Below are 18,006 nucleotides of genomic sequence, written 5' to 3' on the forward strand. Positions count from 1 at the left end.
TTTTACCAATATCAAGTGCTTAAGAAGACTAGAAGCAGAATAATACATTAGATCCTCTTAAGCAAAATTATTTGGAGGGCTCTGCCCCCACATCGTTAACATTGGGGGGCTCGAGCACCCACAAGCCCCATGGATTCGGCGCCTATGACTGTAGATATACCAGCTATTACCTACTAACAGTCTATTTCTCTTACAAAAGTCCAGTAGCCTCCTTCCCTCCTCATTTCTCTGTCCCCATCCATCTGCTCCAAGTACTTCCGTATACCCTTTTCTGTCTCTTCCCACTTGTGCATTAAAAATCATCCATCACAATTTGCCATTCTTTTCCTACGTGTTTTTCCAAGTCTTCTTCAAACTCTTCTTTCTCCTCCCTTGTACGTCCTGTTTGTGGGGTATAGATTTGAATTATTTCTATTACTTTCCCCTCTTACGTTCATTTTTAGTTTTATAATTCTGTCATTTACCCTTTCTACTTCCTGACTTATTCCACTTTTGACTACAAATCCAACCCCATTTCGTCTGCCCTCTTCAGTTCCTGCCCAGTACAGTTGATGGTTTTTCCTCAATTTCATTTCTCCTCTTCCTTTCCATTTCGTTTTGCTCATTCCAAAGATGTTGATCCCTCTTCTCTCCATTAGATCCACAATTTCTTCAGTCCTTCCTGTCAGTGTTCCAATATTCAATGTCCCTATTTGTAGCCTGTGTAGTCTCCAATTTCCAGTCTCGCTTGCTTCTTTTTTAACTCTATTTTTTTTTTATGTTTTCTGCTGTCGGCTAATCGGGCCTGTCACAGCCTACACCTGAGTGGTGGGGCTGCCACCTGTGGGTTCTCAGGTACACCCTTATTTTCTGTCAGAGTTGCAACTCCTGTAGCCTTTCCGGATCCCTCCAGGCCCACAAGGCAGTAGGGGCAAACTCTTTTATGGCGGTGTTTATTCACCATGACACAAGGCTGTCGATGCATATCTGTGGTATTTGCTGAGTATGTGCATGCCACTGGACACCTTCCACCCCCTGATAGCCTTGCCGCCTCGGTCCGGTACTGCTTATTTGGGTTTCCCTTTATTCACTGCTCCCTCTCATATCCGAGGGAGGTTTCACTATCCACCACCTGTGACCCGTTCAGTAGCTGAAGCTCGCACTCATATAATGTGACGGGTGTAAATAGCCTAAGTGCTGACTCATACAAAATTTTAATTCCAATCAATCAATAACATTCTTTCATGAACATCGGTAACATTTAAACAAAAATTCATGGATAGTTAGTACTACAATAACAACAACAAATAATAGTGATAACAACAATGCTAATAACAATTATTATTATTATTAAATGTTATTACATGTCTATAACAATAATATACTATTCAATAGTCAATATCAGTTATAATACAGCAGTCAGCTCACGAGAAGATCCTCAAACGAGGGATGATGGGGAGCAGGGGTGAAGGGAAGGACCAGCCCATTTGCAGATTTTAGGGGTAGCAGAAAGTCTTCTGCTGCGGTCTAGTATCCTTTTCGTAGTGCATGGGAGTTGATTTACATCAATCACGCAGAGCGTGTGTCTGCCGCAAAAGGTTTCTGCTTTTCTTTCAGTGTCTAGAATACTTTGTACTGCTTATCCTGCGCATTATTTAGAGTGTATTTCCAAGAATCGCAACGATTTTAGATAAGCAAATACCAGATGATAAACTTTGAAAAAGATGGCATTTTTAGATTGCAGCACTTCAAACATACATTATGGGCTTACTGGTGTTTTGGTGAGCTTATAGATCTCACACCCCTGTAAAACAATTTTACACCATTTCTGTATAACTAATAATAGGCCTCATTAGGCAGATGTCTGAATATTATAATATTTATTCACTATGCCCGTAATATTATACCGTTGTGAATCTCGGTCTCTTACTTTAAAAGAATAACATAAATTGACATTCTGCTTTGGAGTTGTTTCTTCCAGGCCTAAAGGCAGGAAACAGTTTTTGTAAGTAGTTACAAAAAACACATTTGTGTTTCGGCATAGTTCAGATAGCTGATCCACAGAACTTCACTTCTCCACTGCCATGTAACAACTAAGAGTACAGCAGTTAAAAACTACTGTTTTTTTCTGAATTCTGATGTCGTGAAACTCAAATCAAGGAAAGCCACTGCTCTGCTACCTAACCCTTGTCAATGTAATGTTACATATATAATAAACTGCATGTGGAGCAGTGAGCTACAAGTAAAATAATACATACAGGGTGAGCATAAAGTCTTTCCCTGATTACAAACTTGTATTGCTAAAGAACTATGTTAGGTACAGATATGCGGTTTGTTGGAAATGGTAGCTTAACTCATAATGTTTTGTTATCAGTACACTTGACATGTGCTCCCTTTGTTGCCCTTAGAACGTCTAGGCGATACTCAATTTCTCTCCATGTCTTTGCCAACATCTTTTCCGTCACCTTTTCTATAGCATCCCGTATTCGTGTCTGAAGAGTTTGCATATCAGGAACTGGTGAACTAAGCACTGTGTCCTTAACGTAACCCCATAAAAAAAAAAGTCAAGAGGAGTTATGTCCGGCAAACGTGGTGGCCATGATATGAGACCGTCTCTACTGATCCATCTGTCTGGAAAGGTGAATGCAAGAACTGGCGAACAGTTAACTCCCAGTGTGGCGGTGCACCATCTTGTTGAAACACTACCCATGGTTGAAATTCCTGTAACTGAGGCGCAACGTAAAGTTCCAACATGTCCAGGTAAACTGTTGACGTAATGGTAGGCTCAGTGAAAAATAACGGTCCAATAATTTTGTTGTGCATTAAGCCACACCAAACATTCACTTTCGGGCCGTACCTTATGTGCTGTAACACAACATGTGGGTTCTCCGACCCCCATATCCAGACATTATGTCTGTTTACTTTCCCGGATATGGGAAACCTCACTTCATCTGAAAAACACACTTTGTTAAGGTAGGCATTGTCTGCATCGATTCGTTCCAGGATGTCTGTAGCAAAGTTAGCGCGTGTGGGCCCATCATGTGGCTGAAAAGCTTGCAGAATTTCACTTTGTATGCATGGAAATGCAGCTGTTTGTGTAAAATCTTTACCACAGTGCTCTGAGGTATTCCAGTTTCTCAGGAGACACGATGCGTCGATTTCTGCAGACTGCGTTCAAAAGCTGTTCACACGGTATCAACAGTTTCGTCACTCACTGCAGGATTTCCACTTCTTGCCTTATCACCAACAGTGCCAGTCTTTTTAAACTTTACGTACCATCCTATGATGCTCTTCACATCTGGCGGATCTCGACCATAGACCCTTTTGAACTCTCGCTGAACTGTAACAGGTGACCGTGTTTCATGGAACCACAAAACACTTTGCGCTTTCTCCTGCATAGACGTCATTGTGAGAGCAGAACTTCTAAATTACGCTACCTGAAACACAAGAGAAGAAGAAATCAGACAAAACAAAGAAATGGAAAGAATCTTGATGTATTGCACTACTTATTGCCATAGGTTTTATTTGCCTATCTACCGTGGAAGTTGAGATATAAATATTCATAATCAGGGAAAGACTTTATGCTCACCCTGTATCTACTTGTAAGAGATACACAAAATTAAATGAATACAAAAAGTGATTAACTACAAATACAAAAGACAAAATAATAAGTAATAATAAAAGACAAAAATAATACATAATAATAAAAATACAATTTCATGTAGTGACTTGATACCTTCAATATGTGCCGTGACTCTGCCATTGTTCCATTAACAGTATATATATTTTACTTTAGCTCTGAAATTTACGGGGTTCTTTATACATGCAATGTTTGCAGGCAATGCATTCCATGCTTTGGGGGCCGAAAAGGAGAAAGATGATTTGTAGGCCGTGGCAGAATGATGGGGTAAATCGAAATTGTTCCGCTTGCGGGTAGCATATTTATGGATATCCCTACGAGAATGCATTTTTTCGAACAGATACTGCGGTTTACCTTCTGCTAATATACCGCGGACGAAACAGAGATAGTGCATTTTCCTTCTGTTTGCCATAGTAATAACCTGATTGTTATTTAAAATCGGAAGAATATGATCGGATCTTTTTAGTTGAAAAATGTATCTGATGCAGGCTTTTTGCACCATTTGTATTTTTACACTGAGCTTTTGCGAGAGTTGAGGCCCGTAAACGTTATCACAATAGTCAAAGAATGGGTATATTAATGCTTGAATGAGTCTTAGTTTGCATTCAACAGGGAGGAAGTTACGGAAACGATTTAGACTTCCGAGTGTTCCATAAGCTTTCATACATTGCGTCTTTACATGTTCTGACCAGTCCATTGTTTCGTCAAAGACCAGACCAAGATTTTTGGCAGTGTTACTCCTGACAATAGACAAATTGTTTATTTTGAGATCCATGTTAATGTTTTTCATTAACGGCCTTGAATAAATAGATCCAATGATCATGAAAGTGATTTTTCCGGATTGATGTTAAGACCGTTAGTTTCACACCAGTTATTGACGATGTTCAAGTCTGAATTCAGTGAGTGCGGGTTACGTTCCAATGAAGCATGATGACCTGAAAAGTATAACTGGGTATCATCTGTGTAAAAATGTGAAATGTGGAGTGAAGAATTTTATGGCTTGCTGTAAATCTGCAGTGTAAAGGGTAAACAGGAGGGGGACTAGAATCGATTCCTGTGGCACACCTGCTTTTAGCATTATAGGCTGAGATACGTGAGACGGTGATTTATGCAATATGACCCTTTGACGCCTGTTAAACAGATACAATCGAAGCCAGTTTAATGTTGAAGCAGAAAACTTGCAATATTTAAGTTTAGCTAATAATAAATCATGCTGCACAGTGTCAAAAGCCTTACTGAGATCCAAAAGTACTAAAATAGTGACTTGCTGTTTATCGGTGGCATAGAGAATATCATCCACTACTTGAACAAGTGCAATGGCTGTGTTGTGTTTCTCACGGAATCCAGATTGCAGTGGGGGCAGTAAATTATTTGTGTTAATATATTTGAACGTTTGTGAGTGCACTATTTTTTTGAGAACTTTAGGTAGCACAGGCAAAAGACTGATAGGCCTAAAGTCATTGTGAGAGGTAGCGATCTGTTTTTTCTGAAGTGGTAGAATTCGTGCTTCTTTCCACATTTCAGGAAAGATGCCACTGGAAAGAGAAAAATTAATGACATGCGTTAACGGAGATAATACATAAGGCAAAGCAATTTTGAGCATTTTAGTGCTGATACTATCTGCTCCAGAGCTATTTGAGCGTATGCTATACATAGTTTTGTATACATCTTCTTCAGTTATTTCAGTGAAGTTAAAATATTGCTTCCCTGCGGAACAGGTTTTGCTTTCGAAATACTTTATTTGCCGAGTCTTGAGTGGAAGAGGAATATCAGATTCATTACAAATTTTACCAAATTGAACATTAACGGCATCAAATTCTTCAATAGTACTAATGAGTGAGGAGGTATTATTGTGAGACTTTTTATTGTTAACAATACCCAGTTGTTTCAACTCATCCCATGTATCTTTTCAGTTTAAATTTTTCCCACCAAATTTGAAGGTAAGATAGGCGTTCTTTTCTTGCCTTATGACGGGCGTGGTAAAGTTATTTATAATGCTACCAGTCGCTTGGATTGTTCGAACGTTTAAACTTTCTTAGCGCGTTATCTCTGATTCGCATCAGCAATTTGACATTACTGGTGATCCATGTTGTGTTTTTCTTACTTTGTTTTATCATTTTCAGAGGTGTGTGTGTGTCAAACACATTTTGTATATTTGAGGTTAAAAACTCTGCTTTATCATTAACATCATGGAGCGAATTTAACTCAAACCAATCAACATCAGTTATATAAAAAACTCAATATGCTGACCAAGGCAGAAATTTATTTTATTATAAAACATAAACTAAACGTAACGTTTCAACCTTCTAGCAAGGTCTTCTTCAGATTCTGTACCAAGTACAAATGTAACAAGGTACAAAACAGGATGATATATATACACAAACATTACTCCCCTCCAGACGATTAGAAAGTTGTTCTGGAACATTCTAGCAGGTGGCTTTTCCTTGTCAACTGTACTTTCACCTAAAAGGCTAAACATATTTTCTTCCATCTAGAATGTGTTTGGACTCTTTGTCTCAAGGTCTTTTTCCTTCATTCTTCTTCCTTCTTCTCTCCTCTTTCTCTCTTGTCCTTTCCACTCTTTCTAACACCTTCTTCCATTCTTTGTTTATCATCAGTCCCCCATTCCAGTTCATTGTGTCTTCTTCACCTTTCTTCTCTATTTCCTTGGCCTCCTTCCATTTTCTCACTAGTATTCTCCTCTCCGTTCCTATCTGCTTAGCCTCATCCCACTCTATGTCATGTCCTGTTTCTCTCGTGTGTTTAAATATTGCATTTCTCTCTCTCTTAAGTCTTACATCATCCCGATGTTGTTTCAACCTGTCTTTCAGCCTCTTTTTTGTTTCTCCTATGTACACACTCTGACATTCTTTACATTTCACTTCGTAGATAATCCCTTCCTCTTCTCTGTTTTCCTTTTTCTTGTTTGCATTCTTTGCTATTCTTAAGATGCTTCTCCATCCCTTCCTGTAAGTTTTAATGCCCGCTTTCCTAAGCACTTTGCATATCTTTTCTGTGGTCTTCCCCATATTCCTTATTCCAAACCTCCTCTCTTTTTCTTTCTCTTCCAATTCTCCCCTGCCACTTTTCTTTCTTCTTCTGTTTATGTCCAGTCTATCCTCCTTCTCATAGCCATTCTTTTTCAGCTGTTTCCATAGGCTATTTATTTTGCCTTCTTTTTCACCTTCTTTTGTGCATATTTTCTTGATTCTGTCCTTCATATTCTTTATAAAATTTATTTTTGTCATCTCACTTACATCATTTCTTTTGTGGCAGAATACCCCGGCTGCACACTTCTTCTGATGCCAAGCAGTTTCAATTTCTTGTCCTCTCTTGAAACATTACATTTAGTTTATGTTTTATAATAAAACAAATTTCTGCCTTGGTCAGCATATTGAGTTTTTCATATCATGGAAACAAGGCTTAATGGTGTTATAATCAGTTATATCTTATGTGAACATGTCTTCGTTGAAAGTACTAAAATTCCTACACTATACACAGTCCGTCCAGTGGGAAAGGTGACTGATTTTTTTGCCACAGAACCATCAGTGCCATCTATGGAGAAGTATATGTACTACGTAGTGACACATTTTGACTTTCTTCCGGCAAAGTTGCAAAGCGCTAGCATCAACGGTCGACGCGTACGGATCTTGTGACTGACAGTACCTGCTGAACGTCGGTCGGAAACGGAGCAATGGAGCAACGTGCAAACATTAAATTCTGTTTGAAATTGGGTAAAAGTGCAATAGGTAATAATAAAAAAAAAGGTAAAGTGTTCCCCTGTGCTTAGCAACATGCCATGAAGGTGTATAGGGGGTGTGGGGGTAACGCCCAGTGATCAGAACGCTACATTTTAAAAGTAGCTTCGCTACAGCTACAGCTACTCTTCCAAAATGTAGCTTCGCTACAGCTACAGCTACATTTACCAAAAAGTAGGTCGCTACGCTACTCATGTGCGCTACTCGCTACTTTGCTACTTTTGTGCTACTTCTGCATAAAAAAAATTAAAAACAACCATATGGGTATTAAAAATCTTCTACTACTGGTAAATAAATTCTGTTATTTATTAATATGGTTCCCATCATTCAATAATTTTGATAGCATTGTTACTTCAGTTACTTATTTTTACTATAGTTTTTGAGAATACCATACCTATGCAAGTGGCATATCAATCCAAATTTGATATATGAATATTGCAATTAGGGTGTTACCCAAATTAATGATTACAACTATACACAAATAAAATTTGGAATTATTATGTATTCATGTTCACATCAACATATTTTTCTTGAGAATAAATATTTCATTTTTTATAGACTGATAGGAAGGCAGCATTTTGAATGAAAAGTACCTGGAGCCCTTTGATTACAAAAGGGCCGCAGGTTCAATACCCAGCGGAGGCACATAGTGGTTCGGATCCAGTCTCGATCAGCTTATCTATGCATAAAGTGGACTCAAAACAAAAACTAGGAAAGATGCCAATTTGTGAGGATGGGATCCTCCTGTTCCTCCATTCCCCACACTGCTCATCATTCAACATTCTTCCTCGTACTTACAATTAGCCGAAAGTGGCAGAAAGCGACTAGATAAGAGAATAATTAGATAAACCATTCATACTCATTGTCATGATTGAGAGAAGTGGAAGAATATATGAGGAGGTAAGCAGAAGAGGACAAATGGGTGGTGGACTATACCAAAGCGTTCGAAGATTAATATGGAACAGGGGTGTACCTATGAAATGCAAGAAGGTAATATATAACACATACTATGTGCCAGTAATTACGTATGGAGCAGAGACTTGGACAATGTAATAGAGAAACAAAAAGAAGATGCAGGCAGTGGAGGAAGGGATAGAATAAGGAATGAGGAGATCCGACAGACAGTGGTTGGGGTGAAGCTTCAGGACAGAATAGATCAGGCACAGATGAGATGTTTCGGACACATGAAGAAGGTGGATGCAGAAAGACTACCAGTAAGAGCTTATAATGCAAAAGGAGTGGGAATATGGTCAAGGGGCAGACCAAGATGTTGGTGAAGAAAGCAGATAGTGGAGAGTGTTAGGAGAAGAGAACAAGATTGGAACCCCGTGGAAAGAGAGGAGTAGTGGTGGAAGACCAGGAAAAATGGAGAGGCTTGACTTTTATGCCGGCCCAGCCAGAGGCAGGAAACGGCAAAGGATGATGATGATGAGAATGTCATGATTAGCAAAAGTCACAGGAAAGCGACGCAAAAGTAGGAAAAATACATAAATTTGAAAACAATGTATACTTTTTGCAATATGATAAAATATATTTAGGAAACTGTCGTGTAAACCTGAGTGTTCTAAACGTATTGTAATTTTAAAATTTGTGAACAAAAGTTATCGCAAAAATAATTATAATTCCAGAAACTGTATATCATTCTTGTAACAATAATTTCTTGCTGGTGAGATTCTATATACTGACGATGATCAATGCTGTTAATGTACTGAGCCATTTATTGCTGGCACTATTCCTTTGTCAGTGCAGTGGAAAATCCATCACTCATTTTTGCACTGCAAGTTGTGTTTTACACAGCAATTAACGACATTTTGGTGTTTCTTACGCCATGGATATCCACAGGATTTGTTCCAGGGGTGAAGCAAATGAGGCACTTTTTTCAGCAGTGCAGCAAACGAGGCATGTTTCTCTCCAAAATAGCGATGCAGCTAAAAAAACGAAGCTGTTAGCTGGAATATATTCATATATGTCAGTTAGTTATGTGGATATCTGTATTATTGATACTAATTAAATAAATTACGCAGATATCTATAATCTACAATCTACATAATCTGTGTCTTCATGTAATAGACTGTCTTAATGAACCTCCTGCAAAATTAAGGGTATTTGTCGATTTTTTCTGACGCTGTTGCCACATTAAATTCACTGCTGAGAAAAAAATGTACTACAGAAATTTTGTAGCTTCGCTACCGCTACAACTACAATTTTCAAAATATAGCGTCGCTACAGCTACAGCTACAAATTTTGTAGCTAGCTACAGTAGCGACGCTACAAGTAGCTCGCTACTTCTGACCACTGGTAACGCCCCACACTTTGTTGATCCAGTCGTGATTGGGGGTGATGTGATCAGCACCATACCCCTGACCGCCTTTACCCCCCAGGGTTTCCCCAAGGTTCCCATGTTATTCGACACTGGGTGGGCGTCAGACACGTTACCGACTGAACCACTGCAACAGAGACGTTTCAAATGATTCAAACTGTTTACGGTAGTGAGAAATTGAGCATAAGAACGTTTTTAAGTGGTATGCAAGATTTTGTGATGGTCAGGAGAGTATTGAAGACGATCTGTGGCCAGGACCATCAGTTACTCTGCAAACTGAGAAAAACGTCCAAAAAGTGGCGGAAATTGTAAGCAAGGCTCGTCGAGGATCTCACTGGAATTCTGAAGTCCACAGTCCATGTCATTCTAACAGAAAATTTTAGCAAACTGAAGGTCTGTGCATGGTTTGTGCCACACACACTCAGTGACGAACAAAAACATTGTACAGTGGAACACTGCAAGGACATGTAACAAGCAGCTGACGTGGATCCAGGATTCATGTCAAGCATTGTAACAGGTGATGAAACATGGTGCTTTCAGTACGAACCACTCACAAAGTGTCCGAGCTCAGAATAGAAGGGTCCAGGCTCTCCAAAACCGAAGAAAGTGTGCATGCAGAAGAGCCGAATCAAAACTCTGCTCACCGTTTTCTTCGATTCCAAAGGCTTCATCCACAAGGAATTCACTCCAGAAGGTCACACTGTGAACGCTGAGTATTATGTGGGAGTTTTACATTGTCTATTGGCCAGTATTCATAGAGTTCGGCCTGAATATCGAAAACAAGGCTCATGGTCTCTGTTGCACGACAATGCACCCGTGCACAAGAGCAGGTTGGTACGCCAGTTATTGGCCAAGAAAGGGATACTGGAGCTTGATCACCCCCCATATTCTCCAGATTTAGCTCCATGCAACTTCTGGCTATATTCAAAACTGAAATTGGCGTTGAAAGGAAGGCGTTTCAACACCATTCCAGACATCCAAAAGGCTTCGACCGCGATTTTGGAGGCAATTCTGAAACAGGAGTACCAAGACTACTTCACAAAGTTCTACAACTGCTTCAGTACATGTATTGACTCACAAGGTGTCTATTTTGAATAAACGTTATTGTAAACTACCAGTCCACAACGTCTTGTATTTCATTTCTTGTTAGTCACCTTTCCCACTGGAAGGAATCTGTATATAGCTAATGGGAGGTGCCGGTTTCTGTAACAGGAAATCAGCATACGTAAAGCAGTGATCTGATTTACCAATCGGAACAGTGACGTCAGTTTTGAGCAGTAATTCGATGTTGTCAACGGCTATTATGTCAAGTAGTGTTTTATTTTTTTCTGTGATTCGAGTTGGTTTGTAACTATTTGCATAAGTCCAAACGAATCAAAAATTGATCTTAAAAACAGTGTTTCTGGTTTCTTTGGGGTGAAATAATCACAGTTTAAATCTCCTAACATAAAGAGATTATCCACGAGTGGATATATTTCAGATATTAACTCTTCGAGCAATGTAAGTTTGTGTATGGGACATTAGGTGGTATGTATACAGAACATACACCAATGTTCATGTAATTCAAAATCAAAGTTAATGTTTTGATGCCTTCGGTATTTACACTCGTCTGTATTGTACAAACAGTTAAGTTAGATTTATGAAAAACTACAATTCCGCCACAGTTTTTGTTGGTTCTGTTTTTCGTTACCATTTCGTAACCCTGTAAACTAATGAGACAGAGCTGTGTTCCATCCTTTAGCCAGCTTTTGGTAATAAACAAATCAGGGTCTTCCTCTTTTACAATAAGCCGCAACTCGTCCATTTTCGGAACTAGCGATCTTACATTAGCGAGAGCAACACAGAAAAATGACTCATTGCCTGGCCCTCCCCTCCGCAGGAGCTGGTCGTTACCTCGGTGGTTAACGGGAGCCATCTTTATTTCGGGACTCTTGCAAGGAATCCAGTGAGCAACTTTGGACGTTTTCAGGGCTACCAACTATTAAATGCTAACTACTAAAGAGGAAAGGCTTACCTTGTCTCCTGGAACAAATGACAGGTCGGGCAGGTTGATATTTGCACACGGAAGTATCACAGTTACACACATTTTCTTTGCGTTTATCACGTCACTCTTATAGAATAAAATATTTATATATGTAAAAAGAAAATAATAATAATAAAAGAAAGAAAAAATCACTAACACACATACACTATTGTTGTTAAATCAGTTTGAGAATAATAATAATGAAGAATAATATAATATAATATGAATATACGTATATCTGTGTTCTTATACAGGCACGGATTAGATATATATTTAGTTTGGGTGAATTTAGTGCTCATGTGTTTAATATTGGGTCACTTCTTGGTGGAGGGGAGGGGGAGTTCTACGACAATAGCTAGTCCAGTTCCCTCCTGCGGGTGATGGTGTGTTTCCTGCCATTCTCCGTGCATACAATGATCCACCGATCCTCGGTGTAGCAGGAGCGCCAGTCAAATCTCTCCTTAGCCACTCATAGGATCTCTTGATGAGTGGCCGTGAGGGACTCCGTGATGAAGTAGGCGCATCCAGCGTCCCTTAGCATCTTCTTGGAAGACCAAACCAAGTGACGTACTCTGTACGTGTAGAATTTTACAATTATGCAGCATTTTCCCTCTTGTAAGGCATCAGCCACGTAGCAGTTCGGTTTTCCGAGCCGATGACAGCGGGTAATTTCCTCGCTTCGCACGTTAAGCTTTAGAGTCTTGTTTAACACATCCAGAACTTTCTCCTCCATGTTTTCCTTTATTGTTTCTTGGACATCGTGAATAAGTAGACACTCCATACGCAAGTACTGTTCCATGTCATCTAGCGTCTCTTCTTGTGCCTCCATTTTATCCAGCAGGGAGAGGAACTCTTTCAGTTGTTGCTTGAACTTCTCCTCCATTCTGGCCTCCAGCTTAGTAAGTTCCATCTGCAGCTTCTGTATAGTTTCAGAGTTAGGTGGAGCACTGGCGGTGTTACCTCTCATTTCTCTTTCCAGTGCATCTTTGAATGATGACAGTTCACTTCTCACTTCTTTCTCGAAGGTTTCGAGACGATTGTTGAGTTCTTTCACTGGAGTGCATGACATCTTCAATTGGTACGCCTGAGCCAGGAGTAGCACAGCGAGGATCTCTCTGAACAGAAACTTCCGCTTTTTTTTTTTTTTTAAACACTTGTTTTAGAATGAATACACAGTGCTCTCACAGTTGTGTACAAGTTCACTTCACTTATAACTTTGCAACCAAAACCCAGCAAACCCAATATCCAACACAGAAAGTATTTTTATCCAGAGCCGATTTCAACATGTCTAACTACCTGTCGCCATCTTCTCTTACCTATTGTTAGAAACTTGCAGCTCACTACGAGCCGCGGTATATGTTGCAAATGCTTTGAAATCAAAACCTCACGTGGCGAGCGGCGACAACAGAAGAGAGACAAAAGTCCAACAATTGTTCTTTGTTGTAAGAAAAAATTATTGGCTTTGCGATTGCAACCGAGAGTGTCATATTTCTTTACTTTGAAATTGAAGATGGAAATAATTAACAATTATTATTAAATAACATTTTGTTACTAATCTTGAACTTAAGCAGTTGTCTTTATCCCCCAAAAGAGGATAATTCCAAATTTTCATAAAAAACAGCCCAGACTACTATTTTTAGGACCCGAAAAAGGTTTTGTCTGGGTAAAAGATAATGTCTGGTAACTCTAAACAACTTGCGTCGCTGCACCGAGCAGGCCCACGTGTGTTATTCACTCAGGTTACACTCCCACAACCCTAATAGTGGAGACGCCTGTCGCTACGTCACTTCACTTCCGTTGGGAATCATCTCCTGAGCCGTGATTTGTATGTATAATTAAATAGGACTAAGGACACACCCTGCTAGCTGAATTTGTTGCACACACTACATAATTCATTCATTTTATATTCTAAGGTGAAAACCAACAAGTGTAATATGTCAAATTATAGATAAGCATTTACGCTACAATTTTTGTTTGGAACATTTTCTTCTCAGATACCCAGATTATTAATAAATTAATGATAAGCATAAAATTAATAGTAAAAAATATGATTTTTTTTTTACTAATTCGTGATTAACTACTTAACCGTTGCTCCTATCGAAAAACCTAAGATAACATTAAATATAGAACACATATTAGGCTTTCATTCGAAAAAAAGATCATTGAGATCGGACTGTTGGTTTCAGAGATATAGTCGTTTATTCAAATGTCAGAATCTGCCATCTCGGATTGGCCACTATCTCTATTAGCTAGCACTTTGAAATGGCAATCATGTTGTTTTGGTATCCTTACACACTCATATAACTGTGGCATAAAGGAAAATTAGTACCCCCAAATTATACCGAATTCTTGGCTGACCCATAGACTAATGGTTAAGTTGACAGTGGAGAGACCATGTTGTATTAGCTGTTGCTGGGTGCATACTGCTTGATCATCATGCCCCAATACAGTTTTTTTTTTTTTTTTTGCTGAGGAGCCATTTTGTGTCCTGAAATAAGATTATCCATTCTGTCTACTTTCCCATGCACTTTAGACTAAAAGTACCTTGATTTAAATTAATTACTTACCCTTCGTAATTAGGTAGCAGTATCCTAAGTAAAGGAGCAGTCATGTCCCTTCCCCGACAACACACCACTCTGGAGGCAGTAAAAATATGCAATAACTAGCTCGAAGACGAATATGAAACAGCATAAATCATAATTTGTTCTCGCATAAACTTGTTATTATGTGTACCAGAACAAAGTTCCATTCCTGGTCGAAACTAACCAATGAGGTATCAGCAATCAATGACATTTTGGTGCTCTTGTGTACATATGCCTCATTTAGAACCTGGGAATTTTGAGAGTATTCTTTACTATCAGCATATAAGATGAAAAAGAGGTATTTACTTAGAATGAAAAATGAGCAACTTATGATAAACACACTTACTTATTTGGCTATATTCAATAAAAAGTCCTTTATTTTCTTCAAGCAGAAAATCTTTCTCCCACTGGTTTTCTAAATTTTCTGATGGTACTATTTTCTGAAATGGAAAAATTGTTAATCAGATTTAACAATGTTTTTGAATTGTGGTGACAAAGAGTTAGTGTTGTATTCATCTAAAGTTACACATTTATAATGGTCAATCAGAGTGCACAGCACTTTGGTCAGGGATGGGACAGATTACTCAGTATCCTATTGGTATTTGCCAATATAAGCATATGAATGTATCATTTTATTGGTAAAATTAGTGGAATAATTTGACATTCTGATAATACTACAAATAGCCTATAAGATGGTGGACAATTTTGTTACTATTTTTATGCATATATTGTTATCATTTATATACCCTAGTTTTTGCAAAGTAAGTTATATGCATTTTATTTTCAAAGCAAAATCTATAGGAATCACTTGGTACAATACATTAACCCTCCAGTACTCGTGCGGGTGACCATTGTCACCCAGCCCCTTTGTTTTCGTTACCGCCAAGTAGTGTGGAGAAGGGGAGTGGTAGGGTCTTCAGTACCTTCCGCCTACATTTCCAGCTACCTGACCAGTGTGCTTTTGTATGTTGTAGTGAAGAGTGGCCCGTGTTATTGCGCTTGAAAGTCAGTTGGGTGATACTTGTCCCCCGCGCGATTAACGGCGTTATGAATGAGCTCTCTTATTTTGGACGTATTGCTTGGTGAGAGTTCCGATGAGAACCATGTTGTGGAAAATGATAGTGACGATGGTGGAGATGACCATTTAGTTGTCCAGGACGATCTCTTTGACACCGAAGAAGAAGGTGAGCCACAAAAGGACCAAGTGAAAAATGCCGAAAATGACCTGGCGCCAAATGCGGAAGAAGAATCCAGTGATGAAGAGGACATCCCTTTTGCAAATTTATACATGGTAAGAGACCAGTTTAAAAATGTATTGAACTGGAAAAACTATCCCCTCAGCCCAGAAATGTACGAACCAGAGCTGACAACATTATTTTGCGGCTCCCAGGACCAACTGGACAGGGTAGGGAAGCGCGCAGTGCACTTGATTGCTTTGTACTTTTTAACGTTATTGGAACTATAGTTACATCAACCAACATTTATATTGACCATATAAAGGAGCATTTTAGCCGAGACAGGGACGCCAAAAACACGAATGTTTATTGAAATTCGTGCTTTCCTAGGCATTTTGCTACTAACCGGCTGTTTGGGGAGTAACAGGAAAAAAAACTAAGCAGGTGCGGGACAACTCTGCAGGGACTGGTGTGGAAGTCTGTTATCTTGCCATGAGTGAGAATAGATTTCATTTTCTCATGTGACCGTCATATCTGTAATGATCATTCATCAATTGTTTGTACTCAATGCTTGGAATGGGACTAAGGTAATACAACCATTGCAACTGTAAAATATTGCTGACTTCTTAGTATTCTTATGTACAAATGTATTTCTGTAGTTAAACATTCATTTCAATCTTGATATCCAAAATGTGAAACAAAATAAGGACATTATAGGCCTAGTTATTACATTGAAATTTTCAACCTACAATATGCGTAAAAAAAATATTACGAGCAACAAACATTGTTGTGACTATACTCTTTGTATATGTAAAATGCAGGGTACGCTTTAGCGATTTCTTTTGCGTTGTAATATTAGCCAAAATTATGTTAATATATATGTTTATAGATTCCCAATAAAGCTGTCTTTCAGATGAGCAAGGAATTTTACAATGTTACCCTGCATTAACAAAAAGTTATGGTAGCCTAAAGTTTAAGATATTTTTTCCGTACAAAATTTTTGTTAAAGAACGATTTGGTAATTTTTTCTTACAACACCTGTTTGATACAAAAATAATACAAAAAACACTTTTAAGTGTCACTAGAATAGATTGTAAATATAACAAAACAAAAAAATCCACCATACTATAATTAGTCTTTTCGAAATAAATAAAATACCTTATGGGTGACAACTGTCACCCACGCGAGTATCCGTGTTACGGGATGCCACGCGAGTACTCGAGGGTTAATTAAGGAGGTGAATGAATTATTTATGTTCTTTATGGAACATTTGCAATTTTTTATTTGAGTGGTAGAATATCAATTATTGGTATTGGTATATACTCCATATCAGTCCATCCCTATTTTTAAGTGTAAAATAAAAATTCCAATTCAGTCCACCCTAATTTAAACAGCATGAATATCTGGTTAATTCAACTGTTACAACTACTTCTAGACGTCCCAGTTTACTTTGAACAAAACTTTAAAAATGTGACATTCTCATAAATTAACATGGTATCGACAATGGAATTTAATATAACCATCCATACTCCGTTATTAAATACAATGATTTTTACTGTATGATTTGGCACACATAACATATATACTATGTAGAAATTTGAGCAAACAAATGCAGGCTCATCCAGGACTTGAACCTGGGTATCCAGAATACCATGTCATTGCTATACCAACTGAGCTACTGAGCCAGTCCTGCTTTTTTCCTGATTTTTTGCCATCCCTCTTTTATCTGTGTAAAATTACTTGTGCCATTGCTACAGATCCCATTAGTAGAGAAATGGCATGGTATGCGAGAGACCCAGGTTTGAGTCGTGGTCAAGCCTGCATTTTTTGCTGAAATTTGTATCCAGTGAATTTTTATTGTATGTATTTCAAGGGCCTGAGGCAAGATGAGTATATTATGCATAGATTTGTAAATTGCAGATATCTAAAATCCAAGTGAAAATAGGTTTAGAAAGAAAACTACCAGACATACGTTAATTATAATTTTTACTGGAATAAGCAAAGTAAAAATATAGACATTACCTTTCTCTTTTTCCACCACATATTAAATTTTGGTATAATTGCTTCTTGCAGGCTAGTGAAAACACTTTTACCAATAAGAAGAATTGACAATTGCTGCATTAATTCAAGCAAACAGCCACCTAATCTGCACTGAAAAGTGAAAAGCACTATTACAACCTAAAAATAATATTAGCTCCTCAGTGGTCAGTAGTGTTAAGTGGTCGACTTACGATCTTACCTGTGAAGGTTCCTTGTTCATGGCATGGATGTTCTTTCATCTGATCATCACTCATCCTTACCATCATGATTAGCCAGAATTGGCAGAAAAGTGATGTGACATAACAATCAACACAAAATACAGACTAAAATATACTAATAGCCAAAACCAGTGATGTTTTTACATGATTTTATGTAATTAGGGGTCAAACAGGCAAGTAGAAAAACAGGTCATCACTTTTGTAGTAATGACGAGTACAAGTCGAGATTGTTACAGTTGCTTGAATCCACTTTTAAAGGTAAATGTAAAAA

General features: G+C 38.4%; 1 protein-coding gene across 1 annotated transcript in view; it reads right to left on the reverse strand.

Moving 5' to 3' along the window:
• Positions 1-18,006, reverse strand: part of LOC145998825 (anoctamin-7-like) — a 111,315-nt gene that overhangs the window by 26,298 nt on the left and 67,011 nt on the right. The window contains exons 14-15 of the mRNA XM_083135481.1: positions 17,500-17,628; positions 14,649-14,742 (exon numbers count right to left, since the gene is read on the reverse strand). Coding sequence (XP_082991607.1) covers positions 14,649-14,742; positions 17,500-17,628 — 223 coding nt within the window. The remainder of the gene's footprint in view (positions 1-14,648; positions 14,743-17,499; positions 17,629-18,006) is intronic.

The sequence above is a fragment of the Lepisma saccharinum genome, chromosome 14 (assembly GCF_977018435.1).
Source record: "Lepisma saccharinum chromosome 14, izLepSacc3.1, whole genome shotgun sequence".
In the NCBI taxonomy this organism is placed as follows: domain Eukaryota; kingdom Metazoa; phylum Arthropoda; class Insecta; order Zygentoma; family Lepismatidae; genus Lepisma; species Lepisma saccharinum.